At 53.7% G+C, this 16,818-nt stretch overlaps 2 protein-coding genes across 2 annotated transcripts in view; one reads left to right on the top strand and one right to left on the bottom strand.

The window, feature by feature from the left end:
- TG (thyroglobulin) overlaps positions 1-16,818 on the bottom strand; it is a 254,365-nt gene that overhangs the window by 16,089 nt on the left and 221,458 nt on the right. Inside the window, exons 44-45 of the mRNA XM_047842433.1 lie at positions 5,025-5,206; positions 3,488-3,595 (exon numbers count right to left, since the gene is read on the bottom strand). Coding sequence (XP_047698389.1) covers positions 3,488-3,595; positions 5,025-5,206 — 290 coding nt within the window. The remainder of the gene's footprint in view (positions 1-3,487; positions 3,596-5,024; positions 5,207-16,818) is intronic.
- Positions 1-16,818, top strand: part of SLA (Src like adaptor) — an 89,309-nt gene that overhangs the window by 8,118 nt on the left and 64,373 nt on the right. The gene's annotated exons all lie outside the window — the stretch shown is intronic.

The raw sequence follows: 16,818 nt of genomic DNA, 5'->3' as shown, positions 1-16,818 counted from the left end.
ACTGCATAAACTCGATGCTTTACTCACAGCTCAGTCTACAGGGTATAGAGAATGTTGTCCTCCTCCTTCCAGGGCCCTGAAGCCAGGGCTCCACAGAGCCCAGTGTGGAGTCAAGTGCTCCTGACCTCTCTCCCCTCCTTGTTCCCATTTTGCAGATGACGAAACTGAGCCCCCAAGAGCCTATAGACCAGAGTGGAAAGGACTCATTCCCCACCTGTCAAATGAGGTAGTTGGATCAGCTCCAACATGATTTCCTAAGCACCCACTACTCTGTGCCAGGAGGGTCCCTGGGGTCTGAGGCAGAGCGACTGTGAGGACCCAGGAGGCGCTTCATGAGGGTCTGGCTCACGAGCATGGCCTCCTTTCACTGGGGCGGGGGGTGGGGGTCTTTGGATCAGCACAGTGGAGCCCTGTCCGTGGATCCCCGGAGGGGCATGTGATTCAGAGTCTGTTCAAGGAGCCCTCCTGCAAGGACCGCGTTGTACTCAGGTCTGGAACAGACCGCTCTGGGCCCTTGCTACCCGGGGGCCTCGTGAGCAGGGCTGTTACTTTAGAGAGAAGAGTGGTGCTCTGGGTTGAATTGTGCCCCTTACAAAAGATACGTTAGGGGCGCCTGGGTGGCTGAGTCGGTTGAGCCTCCGACTTCGGCTCAGGTCACGATCTCGCGGTCCGTGAGTTAGAGCCCCGTGTCGGGTTCTGTGCTGGCAGCTCGGTGCCTGGAGCCTGCTTCGGATTCTGTGTCTCCCTCTCTGTCTGTCCCTCCCCCGCTCGCACTCTGTCTCTCTAAAAAATAAGTACACATTAGAAAGAATTAAAAAAAAAAAAAAAAGATATGTTGGAGCCCTAATCTTAGGACCTCAGAATATGGCCTTCGTTAAAAATAGGGTCTTTACGGAGATGACGGAGTTAAAATGAGGACACAGGGTGGGCTTCCATCTAATATGACTGGTGTTGTTATAAAAAGGGGGAATTTGGACACAGACACACGGCGGGAAGATGGCCGTCTACAAGCCAAGAAATGCCTGAGGCTACCGGAATGGGCTACCTTGGCTATGGCTGGTAGGAGACTAACAGGGGTGGGGTCGAATCACCCCTGGCCCGAATCACATGGATCCTTTTTGTCTTGACTGATCTTGCCCTCACGGAGCAGATGCCTTTCTAGGTTTGCCACCGTAAATTTCGGAGCCCAACGGCGTGTGCACACTTTTAAGGCTTCTGATGGGCTTGCTGCGGGAGCATCATGTCTTCTCTTGTAATCTGTGCCTTAAAAGGGTGGACGGCAGAGAACCAGACTCCTGTACTGGGTGCGAATCCCGAGATCCCTGGCATTTGGGAGACACATCGAGGCTTATTCTACAAACAACTCCCGGCCATGAGTGAGCGCTGGGTGACGAGGGGAACTTTCATCCCCACCCAAACCATCTCTCTCGTCATCGTTCCTTCTTCCGAATGCCTCCTCACCAGAGGAGCCTGCCATTTACTTTCCTTCCTACCACGTGGGGACAGCTGCTGGAATCTAGGAAGTAGATAGGGGTTGGAATCATAAACAGTTCTAAGCAGAGAAACTGAAAGTCCGCACGGTTTAGTGGAAAGAGAGCTCAGGGTGTCAGAGAAGTTATGGGTAAGCCAATGCCCTACAACCAACCGCTGCTGGTCCTTGGGGAGATGACATGAAACTCCTTGAACCTCAGACTCTTCATCTGTAGAAGATCAGTGGCCGTTTCCACTCCGCCAACCTCACTAGGATTCTGGATGCTTTTGTGAAGTGTTATATAAACTGAATAATCTATGGGGGAACCAGGCAAACAATGGGTGCTTTGGGAAACGAGAATGTCTGGGGGACGGTATCGGTTCCCTATGGCTGTTGTAACAAGCCAGCATAGACATGGTGGCTGAAAACAACAGACGTTCACTGTCTCACAGTTCTGGGGGCCAGAGGCCCCAAATCAGTTTCATGAAGCCGAAATCAAGGTGTCAACATGCTTCCCCTGGAGGCTCTTGGGGAGAAGCCATTTCTTGCTCCCGCAGCTCTTGTGGATTCTTGCCTGGAATCTGGTGGAGTTTCATGGATTCTTGGCTGGTGTTTCTTAGCTTATGGGTGCTTCACTCCAATTTCTGCCTCCACGGTCACACTGACTCCCTCTCTTCTGTGTATCTTCCCGAGCCCCTCTCTCGTAGTCACATTTGTGATCACAGCTAGGACCCACCAGGATAATCCAGGATCATTTTTCCGGGTCAAGGTCTTTAACGTAATCGCATCTGCAAAGCCCCTTTTTCCTTATGAGGCAACATTTACAGGTCCCCGGGGTTGGGACCTGGCATCTCTCGGTGGCCACATTCAGCCCATTAGAAGGATGTTGCCAGTTACAATGAGAAGTTGTGTATGTTTGTTAAGAGTTCCCTTGATGTCATTGCCAAGGAATACATGGCCTGACTTGGCCAGATAATTTATATCCCAGATATTGTGAATGCCAACCCTGTAAGCGGAAACCATTAGCCTCATTTAGTAGATGAGGACACTGAGGACCAGAAAGGCAAAGGATGCTGCCCAGCTTGCAGCTGACGAGTGGTGGGGCAGGAGCCCCAGCTCTAAAGTTGGCCTTCTTACACACCATCTTCCTGTTGCCTGCAAAACAGACCACTGATGTGGGCGATCGATGTCCTCGCCCCACACGGCAGCCCTGGCTTCCACTCTCAGAAAAAATAAAACGACACTGGCATCTTTGGGAGACCCGACCCCATGAGCTTCTGCTATCTGCAAATGCTCAACCTGGACGGCTGGCCCAGCACAGAGCCCAACATGGGGCTCGATCTCCCGAACCGTGAGATCATGACCTGAGCCAAGATCAAGAAGCGGACACTTAACCGACTGAGCCATGCAGGCGCCCCTGTTCTTTCTTTTTAAATCTTGTCCTTGGCTTCTGGAACAGGCAGGGCTATATTCTGTGCCCACTGGTTGCCCCTTCACTTATCATGGGCTTTCTTTCACTCGCTTATTATTTCCTTTTTCTATGGGGATTATTTTGTTGCACCTGACACTTTCATTATAAAGTACATTGAAATATATTAAGTATATTTTGAGAGTAGGAATGGCGTACAGATTAGAGGCAAACAGGACTTTCCTTTTGTTGCGCACAAAAAAATGGGGGAAACCATTTTCTTAAGTGAAAGTGAGTGCTCAGGTTTCAGAGGCCTAAGTGTGCAGGGTTGATAAAGCCTCCTCCCCCAAGCCAGGTCAACCCATCAACAGCTAATGTTGGAACTCCAAAGGGCCTCTTATATCTGTTATTTTGTTCACCCTTCCAACAATACTGTGAGAGGACGTGGCCATTACTAATACACTCATTTTTCAGACCCTAAACGACATGGCTGATGTCACGGAGCCACGACTTGTACCTCAGTCTCCCCTGTGGGTCACACAACGGACCTGGAGCCCTACCAGACTCCCTGCGCGGCCACAGAGCGGGTGCCGGCCGGTGAACCTTACCTGCTGTGGCCATAGCTTTTGGGAGCGTGGTACATGAAGACGTTTCCTCGGGCTCTCCTGGCCCAGTGCCTGGCCATGTCGATCACAGGACAGGTGATGAAGTAGTCCCTGGGCAAATGAGGCAGAGGAGGGAGCTTTGTTATATGTAGCAGCTCTATATACCCAGCGTAACTGAAGACACCCCCAATGCCCAGGAGACATTTGACAATGTTTGGGAGACAGTTGTGGTTGTCACAGCTGGAGATGAAAAGGTTCTTACTGGCATACGGCGGGGAAGGGCCGGGAAGGCGGCTAAGTATCCCACAATGCCTGGGACGGACCCCAGAGCAAGGAATCATCCAGCTCAAAATGCCAACCGTCAGGAGGTTGAGAACGCTGTTCTAGGTTCCCCAAGCTTCACATTTGCTCCCGTTCTGGGGGCTGATGGAAATATGTTTCAGAAGCACCAGCTTACAACGGTGGGGTCGTGCGTGGGCCGGTACTCAAGCACCGTGCTGTAGAGGGGGCGGGCCTGGTCAGAACCCCACAGACCTCGGGCGGCCTTGGGCCCACCAGGCTCTGAATCCCAGTCAGCGGCCCCAGCATCTCCTTGACCCGCCATATCCTCAGCTGAGAAATGGGGCCTAGGGGACCCATCCTGCAGGGACTTTGTGACAACTGAGGCTGGTAACAGTCATGAAAGTCCCTCAGTGAAGAGGGTTCGTCTCCCCCTCTTTTCTGGCTGTTGAGATGAACTCCTTTGTGGAGTCTGGAGGCAGCCAGAGTGTTAATAGGAAAGCTCTACGGTGGGGTGGGGTCACTGGGGTGTGGAAGGGCACATGGGGCAGCCATGCTTCATCTCCTGAAGAAGAGGGGTAGTGAGCAGGACCAGGAATCAGGCCTACGGGGAAGAGTCACAGCTCGCACCGGTGGAGGGGACACTGCCGAGGGCAGGCAGGGAGGCCACAGTCTGCGCCTGGCTGGGAGGCAATGAGGGCCTGAGCTGGGGCGGGGGGCTGGATTCCCTTGGTGAAACCCTCCTCGGTTACCAGCCCTGCCTCACACCTCAGCTCTTGCCCCAGGGCACAGATGTCTTCAAAGCCCATCAGAAGCAAAGTCGGAGCGAAAGCGAGGGTTTCTAAACTCCAGTCCTGCTTGAGCTCTCTCAATAACCCAGATCAGAGCCAGTCCTGACGGGGTTAGGAGCCAACAAGGGTCCAGAACTTGGACATCGTTGAGCTCTTAGAGTTCAGTCTGGGGCTGGGCCTGCAGAAATAGCTGCTGGCTGCAGGGTTGAAAACTGAGCTCTCCGCTCGAGGGAAAATTAAAGCCTTTCTGGTTCCCAGATTCCCAGTGGGCGGGGCCGCGTTTTATTCTGAGCTAGTGACTCTGAGATTGGAAACCACAGACTCCCAGATGGGGAGACCTAGCTGGCCAGGGGGTAGCAACACCCTTCAGGCCGTCCCTTCCCGGCACAGTCCAGTGCTCATCCGTGACCTGAGCGTCACCGAGGCCGGCACCAGTGTGACGGCAGGAGCCCGTGTCCCCTCGGGCTTACCGGGTGGCGTTCTCCAGGGCTCGGGAGAAGGAGGCATAGTCATCAGTGGAGTGCTCCAGGGAATAGTACCATGTTGCAGCCGCCCGGACCCCGGCGTCCGCGTCCTCACCGCCCAGCGAATTCTGCAGCGCCTGGTAAAAGGCTGTTTTGCTACTGGTCCGGCCTTGACTTTCCTCAAATTGCTTAAGAAAAAAAAAAAAAATTAAAAAAAAGAGAGAGAGAAAAGAAAGAAAACGCCCTATCAGATTCTGAAAGTCTGGAGTCAGTATCTTGCAAAGCTTGTTCTAGAAATTTCTCTCTGGGCCATGGTGTGAAGCACAGGCACGTTGGAGCCAGGCCGCCAGGATTCAAATCTCAGCTCTAGCTGTGTGACCGCCAACAGGCGGCCGTGGCCCTCCGTGCCCGCCTCTCCCGGCCTGGAAACAGACAGACACAATGAACCAAAACAGAGAACACGCGTGAAGTACTCCAGTGGGTGCGCATAAACGCGAGCCATTATGGCCAGCGGGTAAGGGTCACCCTGGGCTCCATCCTTTTACTCCGTCAGCCAGCTCGTGATCCGTTCTGCTAGGAGAGCTAACGTGAGCCTCATCCGGTCACGTGATCAGTCAGCAGAGGAGTGCTTTCTGCGCATTCACGCAGAGCAACGGCCTCTTCTTCCAGACCCAGCTGCGTGCCGGGCCTGGGGAACAGCCGTGGACGCACTGATGAAGCTCCCTGTTCTCGTGGGCCTGGCGTCCTGGTGGGCGGAGGCGGGAAAGAAGCAGATCATTCTAGTCTATCAGGGTTCTGGGGCCACGAGGGGAAACAGCAGGTTGACAGGGATGGGGTGGGGGCTAGTTTTCTCGGAGTGGTCGGGGCAGGCACGCAGCTCTCTGGGGAGGCTTGTCCGAGTATCTTTTCCTCTCTCTTTCCTGCCCCCATCCTCCTTCCCCTCTTCCCTTCCCCCCTTCCTTCCTTCCCTGTCCAGACATTCCTGCTCTCTGCATCAGGGCCGTCTGGGAGGACCATCTCCCTGCTCCCCGGGACTCAGTTTCCTCATTTCTGAAGTCAAGGGGCAGCAGGGTGTCAGAGATGCAGCTCTTGAGACCCCTCGGCCCCTGCGCAATCCTACGCTGTGTGTTTACATATTTCTAGGCTCTTATATCAACAGCGAACTGTGCTTATCGAGACGCCCTGGTATGTTTAAATTGTTTTTGTAAACATTTCCAAGCGTACAGGACCTGTGATTAGAATTTGAGGTGTGGGCATGATGGGGAAGCAACCCTTTCTGTCTGAGACATTCTTTCAGCCCATCCTGGGGGGCGGAACTCAGCCTGGCTCACCCGGAAGAGGCTGGACCAAGTAGTGGAACAACTCATCAAGGCCATGTCTATCCGTTCAGGGGAGGTGAGGGATAGAGAGCAGAGAGGCATTCAAAGACAGCGTCCTTTTAATTCTATCTATAATGTGTGGTTCTTGGGAGAAGATCTGAAGCAGATATGGCAAAATATTAATATCTGTTAAAAATGAAGAGTGAAGGGGCGCCCGGGTGGCTCCGTCAGTTAAGCATCTGACTTTAGCTCAGGTCATGATCTCGCGGTACGTGAGTTCAAGCCCCGTGTCGGGCTCTGTGCTGACAGCTCAGAGCCTGGAGCCTGCTTTGGATTCTGGGTCTCCTTCTCTCTCTGCTCCTCCCCCACTCCTGCTCGGTCTCTCTCAGTCTCTCAAAAATGAATAAATGTTAAAAAAATTTTTTTAATGAATAGAGAATACAAGAGTATTCATTATATCAATGACTTTCAAGTCTTTTTCAAAAACATTTATTTACTTATTTATTTATTTTGAGAGAGAGAGAAGGGGAGAGGCAGGCAGAGAGAGAGAGAGAGAGAATTCCAAGGAGGTTCCACTCAGCACAGAGCCTGACACGGGGCTCAATCCCATGACTGAGATCAGGACCCGAGCTGAAATCAAGAGTTGGACACTTAACCAGCTAAGCCACCCAGGCGCTCAAGTATTTTTGACCATGATCTATAGTAAGAAAGACATTTCATCCACCAGAACACACACACACACACACAGGCCAGAAATACTGTTCATGAAGGACCCTCATGCTCCTGGATCTTACCATATATGACAGACCTGATCGTTTCCATTCCATTCTATTCTAGTCTAACCCAGTCTGCTCAAAATCTTGCCTGCAATCTCTTTGACTTCATAACCTACTAGCAGTTCAGGGGAGAAACTGCATTATATTATTCTCTGCCCTTTTCTGAGTTTTTGGAGTATTTTATGACAGAAATACCAGTACCCACGCGCGTATCTCCCATTATTGCCAAACATTTAACATGCATATTTCACCGACATATCAAAATCACCACGTGCATTGGAAAATTGCGTGGAATCATTGCCAGATTGCAACACGACATGCATAGAAAGGGCGGCTTAGCACAGTTCTGGGCACACTGTCAACAGAGGGGAGTATTATTGACCTGTTTCCAGGCTAGGGCAGGGGCTCTGCACCCCCTCGTGATGCTGTGCTCAATCCCCAGATGCTGGTAGTGTTTGCTTGTCAGCTGCTCCAGAACTACCATGCAGCACAAGGGGCCCACGGTGTTCAGCATGGCACCTAGTTGTGGGTTCTCGGTAAACGTGTCAGAAAGACGGTTCGTGAAGATACCGGCCTCTGTGGAGATAATACAGGCTCGAAGCTACAAATAGACACCAGAGTCCGACCTCCTGGGTTCAAATTCCCAGAGTTGGAGAGGCCTGAGCTTGGATGCTAGCCCTGCCACTTAGCAGCTGTCATACCTTGGGAAAGTTACTTAATCTCTGCGTGCCTTTGTTTCCTCCTCTGCAAAATGGGCACAGCGATATTACCCTCTTCATGAAACGGTCATGCGGTTACACGAGATGATACCTCCACACTTCTCAGCATAGCGTGTGCTATTATTGCTAGATGTTTGTAGACTCATCCTTGCGTCCCGCCCAGATGGGTCAGGGATGCCCATGTCTTAGAGGCTACATCGATGCCGGTCCCATCGACAACCCCTCTTCCCTGCTGCAGAATGACTGGCCCCATCTAAAGGGCACGGCCCCGTCACGAGCTCGTCAGAAACGATTTCCACGACAAGGCAGCTTTTAAGAGTGGCAGACCACCAAGCCCTGGCAGTGCTGGAAGAAGTGCCTCTGACATACAAGAGTCTAAACAGCTCCCCAGCTAGGAAGCTGGAGGGACGGACCTGGTTTGTGCGCCCAGGAGACCGTGATTGCTTTCACATTTTCAGGGGATCTGAGCCGGCGGCTGAGACTAGCCAGGGCGTGGCCTTGTTGGCCGGTCATATTCTCCAGACGGATGGCGTGTGGCCTCCCGGCCCCCTGGGACCACGCGGGACTGCGAAGGGGCCCGTTTCCAGCAAGAGCCACATCTCTTCATTCTTGGCCGGGACCGAAGCACAGATGCTGTTTCTAGTTTAATTAGAGAGTCAGCAGGAGGGATGGGGGCCACCACGTGACTCCCAGCACCGACTTGCACAAGCTGTAATTACAGGCGCAATCCGCCTCCGAAGCGGGTTTGCTAGGGGCTGGGCCCTGTTAAGGGCCATCAAGAGCTGGCTCATCATCCTCCGTGTGTGTGTGTGTGTGTGTGTGTGTGTGTGTGTGTGTTGAAAGGACTGCCGTTAATATGTCCTACAGAAAAGTTCCAGCCTGTTAGGAAACTTCTGAGACCGTGAAGGGCTTCCCAGGGTCCGGAATGCCTCGTGGCCTAGCCCCCAGAGCACGGGGTCTGTGTTTGAGAGGCACGGGTTCGAACCTGGCTCTGGTGTGGACCTCGGAAGATTCCCTGCCGTCAATAAATTTGCTCAGTGAATATTCCTCTCTGGGCCTGGGGCTGATGCTAGAATCAAATGAATGAATGATTACCAAGTGGCTGACACGCAGGTGACAGCACATATCCCTTCTCTCTCTCCTCTAGCCAGTAAATCACTGAAAATAAATGTCCTTATGTTCACTCCAGGGTTGACAGACGTCAACCTGCTTTGCTTGCAGGGCCTTTACCTTCGATCCACTATTCCTGCAACAAATTTCTACCCAGTGCCTGCACCTGCCAGGAGCGTTTGGGATGCATCAGGAACAACACAAGATAAATTCTCTGCCCTCTGGGGGCTTCCAGTTGAGCTGGAGAGCCTGATGGGTACATGACAGGTTTTGTAATATAGAAAGTTCGGCGGTGAGAAGGATATGACACAGACGAGGCCAGCAGGGCAGGAAAGGGGGTGGGGGTCCCGGACGGCGAGGGCTGAAATTGTAAATCAGATCATCAGGGTGGGCCTCAGGCCAGCGCACTTGGGGAGGTGAGGGTGCGGGTGTGAGCAGCCGAGCGGGCAGGAGCGGAGGCCAGTGTGGCCAGTGCAGTGGATGAGGGCAGGGGAACCAGAGATGAGACAGAGGGAGGGAATGGAGGGCGGAGTGGCTGGTGTGGCCCCACCTGCTGTTGCTTCAGGAGGGGCCGGGAGAAGGGCCCTCCGTTGCGGTTTGCAGGTGCCGCTCGCCAGGGATGGGGGTCTGTGTCCGGGAGAGGCAGAAGAGCCAGCTGCCAGGGGCCTTTGAGTCGGAGCCCCCTGTTCTCTGGGCCAGTAAGGAGCTCACTAGCCACTGCTTCCTACTGGCCTCTTCTCCTGCCACGCCAATCCCTTGATGCGGCTGCAAACCTCATGGTGATCTTCAGAGATCTCCCCACACCCTCCGGGGCTCTGATGCGGAGAGAGATGGCCGTCTGGAGCCCTCCCTGAATCCCGCCCCTCTTCTTGGACCAGGCAACACCTCCTTCCTCTGGGGCTGGGGCCTCGCTGCCCAGGGCCCCCGGGATGCCCCCCTCCACTTCTTCGGTGGCGTCACCAGGCAAATCCCCTCTCATAGGACCTTCAAGGTGTAGCTCTCCACGACTCCACCCCCACCAAGGGCTAAATGCCGACTGACGTCCCTGCCAAGGATGGTCTCTGTCTGTATGCCCCGCCCCCGGGGCGCACACTCAGCAGGAGAGTCCCTTTAGTCCTTACCCCACAGCCATCTGGCTCCTGCCCTGTCCCCACCGGGCCACCGCCTCCAGGGCCACTGATGGTGCCCCTCGACCCACCCGGGCCAACGCTGCCGTCGTTCACCACTGCCGTCCTGGTTCTCTTCCCTCCTCCACTCAGGGATCCTGTCTCCGTTTCCGGAAACCGCTCTGCTCCAGGCTCCTTTCTGGAACACTTCTGCTGTCCTGCCCACTTCCACTTGCTGAGGTCCCCCAGCTGCCATGCCTGCCCTCTCCCCTTCCCCTTCCGTCCAGGCAGGCTGAGAGGCAGTACTGGTTCTTCCCTTTGCTTTGATAATGGCCGGTAGGTTAATGGTTCCTAACTCTCTCTCCAGCCTGCACTTCAGCCCCGCATATCCAAGTATCTCCCACCTCCTGGGAATCTCTCGGGTCCCTGGAACTCTGCGTGAGCACAGTTTAACTCCATTGTCTACACATGTTCTTCCTTACCTCCAGACCCTTTCCCCATGCTTTTTCTGTCCTCAGTCACCAAGACCAGCAGCTGAAAAGAGACATGCTAGCTGCCCCCCCCTTACTCTCCCCTCCCCCAACATGCTACTGCACCCCAATCCTAGTACGTCTTAACCACTGTCCTCGTCCACTCCTCCTGCCCTATCTTTGCTCATTCCCTCATCAGCTTCTACCCCATCCTGGAGCAGAAACACCAACACTATCTGTGGCAGGTGGGGATTCGGGGAGAAGGGTACACAGAAGGTCCTTAATTAATTTTGGTACACTGGTTACTCTTGGAGTCACGCAGCATGGTTATGGCATCATAGGTTTGAGGAGAAGAGACCCAGAATAGAATTTCCAAAGGAAAAACAGGCAGTCTGTCAGAGGTCACCTGATTCTTGCAAGTCTGCAGGGATAGAGGCATGAATTAATGGATGCCTCCCCCCCCCCCCCCCCCCAGAATTCTCTAGAGCTCAGAGGTAGACGGAGACAGATATTCCTTTGCTCATTTAATGGATATAAACTCAAGGCCTCCTGGGCCAGCAGCAGAGGATCCAAATGAACACGGCACAGTTCTTGCCATGGAACAGAGCTGGTAAAGCTGGGGAGTCAACTCATCAGTGAGCAAACCACCCCATGAAAACTGGTTAAGGGTTTGCATCCTGGTGCAGAAGGCGTGGGAGGCACCGTGGTCACGTCCTCACCCACCACGCTCCCAGATCCAGTCAGCAATCCCTTCCCCTCACCCCCCGGGCATGGCCCCCATCCATGTCCCTGGGGACCCAAGTCCTGTCCCGTCCAGCAGCCCGACCTCTGACCTCTGCTCAATGACATCCGACCCTTGACCTTCCTTTCAGAAACACGCTTTTCTTGGCTTTTGTGACATCAAATTTTCCTGGTTTCCTTCCAAACCTGTATCTACAGCTCTGACCTTTCGCCTGAACTCCCACCGTGTATGCCCAACTGCCAATCCAAGGTTTATCCCAAACCTGGTTATTTCTCGTCGCCATGCCTACCATTCTCATTTGACTTATTAGCTTGCTTCCTGGACTTCCTAACCCAGGCCGATCTGGTCTCTACTTTGTTACCTCTCCATAGTCCATTTTCATTAGAGTTGCCAGAATGTTCTTTTAAAAGAAAATAAATCAATATAACCACTCCCTAGCTTAAAACGTTCCAGGGGCGCCTGGGTGGCTCAGTGGGTTGAGCGTCCGACTTTGGCTCAGGTCATGATCTCGTGGTCCGTAAGTCTGAGCCCCACATTTGTCTCTGAGCTGTCAGCCTGCTTCGGATTCTGTGTCTCCCTCTCTCTCTCTGCCCTTCCCCCGCTCCCTGTCTCTCTCTCTCTCTCTCTCTCTCTCTCTCTCTCTCTCTCTCGCTAAGATAAATAAAAATTAAAAAAAAAAAAAACAAAACAACCTTCCAATGACTGCCCACTGAAAGTAGAACAGAATCACTCTCCTGATGCCTACAAGATCTCACCTAATGGGTCACCTCCAACATATCCAACTTCTGCCGCTGCCCCTCCCTCTGTGATCCACAGAAGGAGATCCTAGCCCTCCAGCCTTCTATGTCCCCCAGATCTCTGCCACAGGGCCTTTGCACTAACTCTTCACCCAGCTCTCCCCAGAGCTGGCCCCGTCTCATCATTCAGGTCTCAGTCCTCCCTGCCAAGGTACCTTGGATTCATGTTTCTATTCTCTTCAGCACTTTTCAAGATCTGAAATTCTTTTAAATACATATATATTTTTTATTTTAGAGAGAAAGAGAGAGAGAGCATGAGTGGGGGAAAGGGGCAGAGGGAGACAGAGAGAGAACCTTAAGCAGGCTCCAACTCAGCATGGAGCCTGAGGTGGGGCTCAATCCCACGACCCTGGGATCATGACCTGAGTTGAAATCAAGAGCCAGACACTCAACCGACTGAACCACCCCAGCGCTTCAAGATCTGAAATTCTTAATGTATTTGCTCAGCCATCATTGTCTGTGTCCTCTGCCCGGAATGTGAACTCTACAAGCTGGGAGCTTTATCTGTCGGGGTGACGCCGCCTTTCCCCCAGGGCCTAGAAGAGAGCCCCTTAATAAGCATACATTGGACGTGTGCATGAATTCATGCAGGGGCGTTCCTGCCTCTTCCACGTGCTGTGGATGTTAAGGGACAAGGAGCCAACTTCTCCATCAGGCAGAGCAGGCCTAGTGCCCAGGGCCCACCCACCGTAACTTTACGGGCCTATGGAAAAAAAAAATGTTCCTTTCAGTTTAAGACCAGAAGAAAGAAAGAAATGTAATAATAATGAATTTGTAATAATGAATCCAGCATGGCTCACGTTCATCTTCACTAATGCGATCATAAAGTATTTTTACTCTTTCATGGGGGACAAGCCAACCCCGCCCATCTCCAGCTTTTCTCTGAGCCGAGCCTGGTAATCCCACCTGGCACGGTTTCAGGACACTCAGACAAGGCGCCCTGTGTGAGCCTGGGGGCTGCGGCACCGCAGCGGAGGGCTTACGGTGCTGCAGGGCGGTCCGGAGCCCAGGACCCGAACAGGGGTCCCTGGTGTTGGGAGCTGTCTCCTCTGCCTAGAAGCCCCCCTGATCGCACTGCAGGAGGCAGGCAGGGCTGCTCTCACTGCTCCCACTGAAGGATAAAGACAGCGCAGCTCAGGCTGGCTAGGCAACTTGCCTGAATTGCATGACCGCAACCAAGAATCGAGACCCATTTTTCTGATTCCAGGTCATGGGCTCTCCACGGGGCCCCCGCCATGCCCGAGTCCAGACCCTAACACCCACCTGCCCGAGGGCCTCTTACTGGAAATGGTGTGCACTCGTTGGGACTCTTGAATGCTCCCCCTGCTATAATCTGTCACCAAAGGCTTGATTTTCCTGTGCTGGGGCTGGTGCCAGCGCCTCGGGCTGCCAGGTGCTGCTTCCAACTCTCAGACGGGCTGCCTTCCCCTCCCCACTCCCCGAAGGGCCCCCACTCCACCTGCTCCTGGACGGGGCCAGCTCCTGCCCAAGCTCGGGGCACGGTGGCGGCGCTGTTTCGGATTTTTCTCGCCTTCCTTGGAGATGCTTGTGCTTGGAGGGGAAGGCAGAACAGTGCATCTTGGAACAAATCTGCTTTTGATCATGCAAATTAATGCCCGGTTAATGTAGGCAGACTGTCAATTTCACCAGTTAGAGAGAGACACAGAGAGAGAAAGAGAGAGAAAAGAAGGGAAAAATCCCTACCACAGCGGCTGATGAATTTCAACAGAAAGCTGCTACTTCAGAAAATAAGATCATTCTCGGAGAGCGGAGCCTTTCCAGGCATCTCAGGCAGCCGTGATGCTCCACGGGTACGTTGTTAACTTTGCTCGTGTCACTGGGACGCTGTGTGGACCGTAGCTGGCCTGGGGTGGTAGGTGGGTGAGGATTTTCACACAGACTTGCTGGAAGCCCTGCCCACCCACCCTCCTTGGTCTGCGGGATTTGGTGGGTCTCTGCCGAAGTGATGGGTGGGTCCAGGGGCTCATTTGGGGCGGGAGGGACGCCTACCACTCCTGTGACTTCCCCTGGGAAGCCGGACGGTGTGTGTTTGTGGGTTGGGCTCTGGATGGTATGAATGCAGGGTTGGCATAAGGAAAAAGCGTGTGTGTGCGTCTGCCACGATTTGGAAAACCGGCTTGGGTCAGGCGAGGTGATTCAGCGGCTGTACGTCCTTTGTATCCTTGCTTTCCCTGGATAATTCTCTGCATCGGGGACAATAGCTTTGGGCACTAATCACGGTAATACAGCTGAAGAATTCAGGGCAAACCTAATGTTTATTGAGCACATACTATTTGCCAGACACGGCTGCGTATATGGTTTCATTCAACAACTTAATGAGGGTCTTGAGTAATAATCTCCCAATTTTACAGATGGGGAACCCGCGGCTCAGGTTCTGGGGGACCCAAATGCTCCTGCTTATATTCTGTGGACATCCAGGATGCTCCCCCCGCCCGCTGACAGCTGGCCTGGGGGATGGGGTCCCGGTCAGTTCCTTCGTCATTGTGAGACTCCTGCTGGAGATGCCACTGTGGGTCCAGCAACCCCCTCGTCCCCTCTCCATAGAGTGTGTATCAAACTGTATTTTAATCATTCACTTTTGCTCATTTTCTGTCTCCTTACCTGACTGCGAGTTCCTTGAGGGCAGGGACTTAATGCGTGTTTATGCTCCAAACACCCAGCACAGCACCTGGCACATAGTAGGTGACCTCTCTGAGTGTCGCACGACAGAAACAAACGGATCTCTGTGTTGGGGAGCAGGAGACATCTGCTCTAGGCTGTGGTGGTTTTCTGCAGCGTTCTGCTTCTCAGCACAGATGGGCGGGAGAAGCGGGGCTGACTCGGAAGAATTCAGGAGAAGGAATCGCTGAGACTGAGGCCCTCTGGAATGTGCCATCCTGGGATAGCTGGTCCCAGGTATTATGGAACCTTCTGGGGAGGCGGGGGGGAATGGAGAAACCTACAAACCCAATCTGAATGAGGGGGGTCACGAGGGAAGGCAACACAGGGGCGCTCACGGGCAGGGTGTTTCAATACTGTGTAGAAAGGGCAGCTGGTGGCCAGGTTCCCACTCGTGTGTCCGCACTAGTGTCGCAGTCCTGTGTTGGCCAGGCTTCCGAGGACTCCTCGGGGCTCCGATGGTGTCTGGGAGGGTGTACAGGGGGTGCCGATGCACTCGCCGTCCCTGGGTTTAGCGCACGTGGGGTGGTGAGCAGAGCACCCCATTGGGAGCCAGAGGATCTGCAGTGGAGACCCGGCTTTGCCCATGACTCATGTGATGATCTCTGGACGCCGCTTCCTCGACGAAATGGTGTTAAATACCAGTTCGTGGGCAGGTGAAAGTGCAAAGCCGTCTGCACCTCACAGCCCTGGTGCCAGCTGTGTTTGTGTGCACACGAGTACCCACCACCCTCGGCCAGTGAGAAGCCCTCGGAGGGAAGACCCGGCTGTTCCCGGCCGGAACAGGAAGAGGACGACTCTGGAGTTAGATCTGGATTTGAGCTCTGCTCTCTCTGAGCCGCTTTCTTGTCTGCATAAATAATAGATAATGGATGATAATCCCTGCTTCATAGGGTTGTTTGAGGATGAACTATTTCCTTGAAGGCTCCTAGGTTAGATTCCGGCACACAGTGGGGTCTCCCCACTGGTGTCCTTTCGATTTAATCAAGAGTCGTTGAGCCCTTACTGCGGACCACTTTCCTAGGCACTGGAGATAAAGCAGAAAGCAAAACAGATAAAGTCTCAGTGCTCGTGGGCCTCGCAGTCTAGTTGAGGAAGAAATACAGTAGATAAACAAATATTTAACACATCAAGGGGTGTGAATGCGGAAGATGGGGCGGGGGGGGCAGGATAAGGAAGAGAGAGAGAATGTTAGGGATACGGCTGCCCTTTCCACCTGAGGGGTCAAGCAAGTTCTCTGAAGAAGCAGACCCTGAAGGAGGTGAGGCGATGAGTTATCTGGAGAACCTTCTGGAAGAGGGAACAGCCAGTGTCAAAACACTAAGATGGGAGCGTGCTTGGCATAGCTGGGGAACACCAAAGCTGTCAGTTGGGATTAAGCGGAGAGAGCAAGGCGGGTAGCAGGAGGTGGGGTCACAGAGTGATTAGGGGTCTGCATCGGGTAGTGGTCTTTCAAGGACTATGACTTCCTCGGCAGGAGCTGAGGCCACCGGAGGGCTTTGAGCAGGAGGTGGGGGTGGCAGGATCAGACCTAGTGTGAAGGGATAGCTCTGGCCACTGTGGTCCTCATAGACCTCAGGGGGTGCAGGGAGCTGGTTGGGGGCTGTTACAAAAGTCCTGGAGAAGGCTGGTGGCATGGCTCAGGGTGGTGGCAGAAGAGACAGTGAGAGGTGGCTGGATCCTGGACGCACTTGGAAGATAGAGCCAACCCGATTTGCGGACAGAATGCTGGCAGGGTGGAGGAGAGCCGAGGGAAGGTGACCTTTAGCCTGCAGCCCGGCACACAGAAGCAGGATCGCTGTTCAGTGAGATGAATTCAGCAGAACATGCACGTTGGGGCGGGACGCAGGGGAGTCGGCGGCTCCTTCTGGGTGTGTTAGGAGCTGGGAGTTGTAAGACGTGTAAGTGACGATGGCAAATAGACTGTGAGCCAAACCAGTCTAGGGCCCCAGGGAGAAGCCCAGGCTGGGGGTGTAAGGCACGGCTGGAGGCACACGTTCAGGAGACAGCAGCACGTAATGGCATCGGAAGAGAGACGCCGGCTTCAACTCCGACCGTCACTATGTCCTGCTCCCTCTCGGT

Source organism: Prionailurus viverrinus, chromosome F2 (assembly GCF_022837055.1).
Source record: "Prionailurus viverrinus isolate Anna chromosome F2, UM_Priviv_1.0, whole genome shotgun sequence".
Classification (NCBI taxonomy): domain Eukaryota; kingdom Metazoa; phylum Chordata; class Mammalia; order Carnivora; family Felidae; genus Prionailurus; species Prionailurus viverrinus.
Note: the sequence above shows the minus strand (reverse complement) of the source record. Positions and strands in the feature narration are given on the sequence as shown.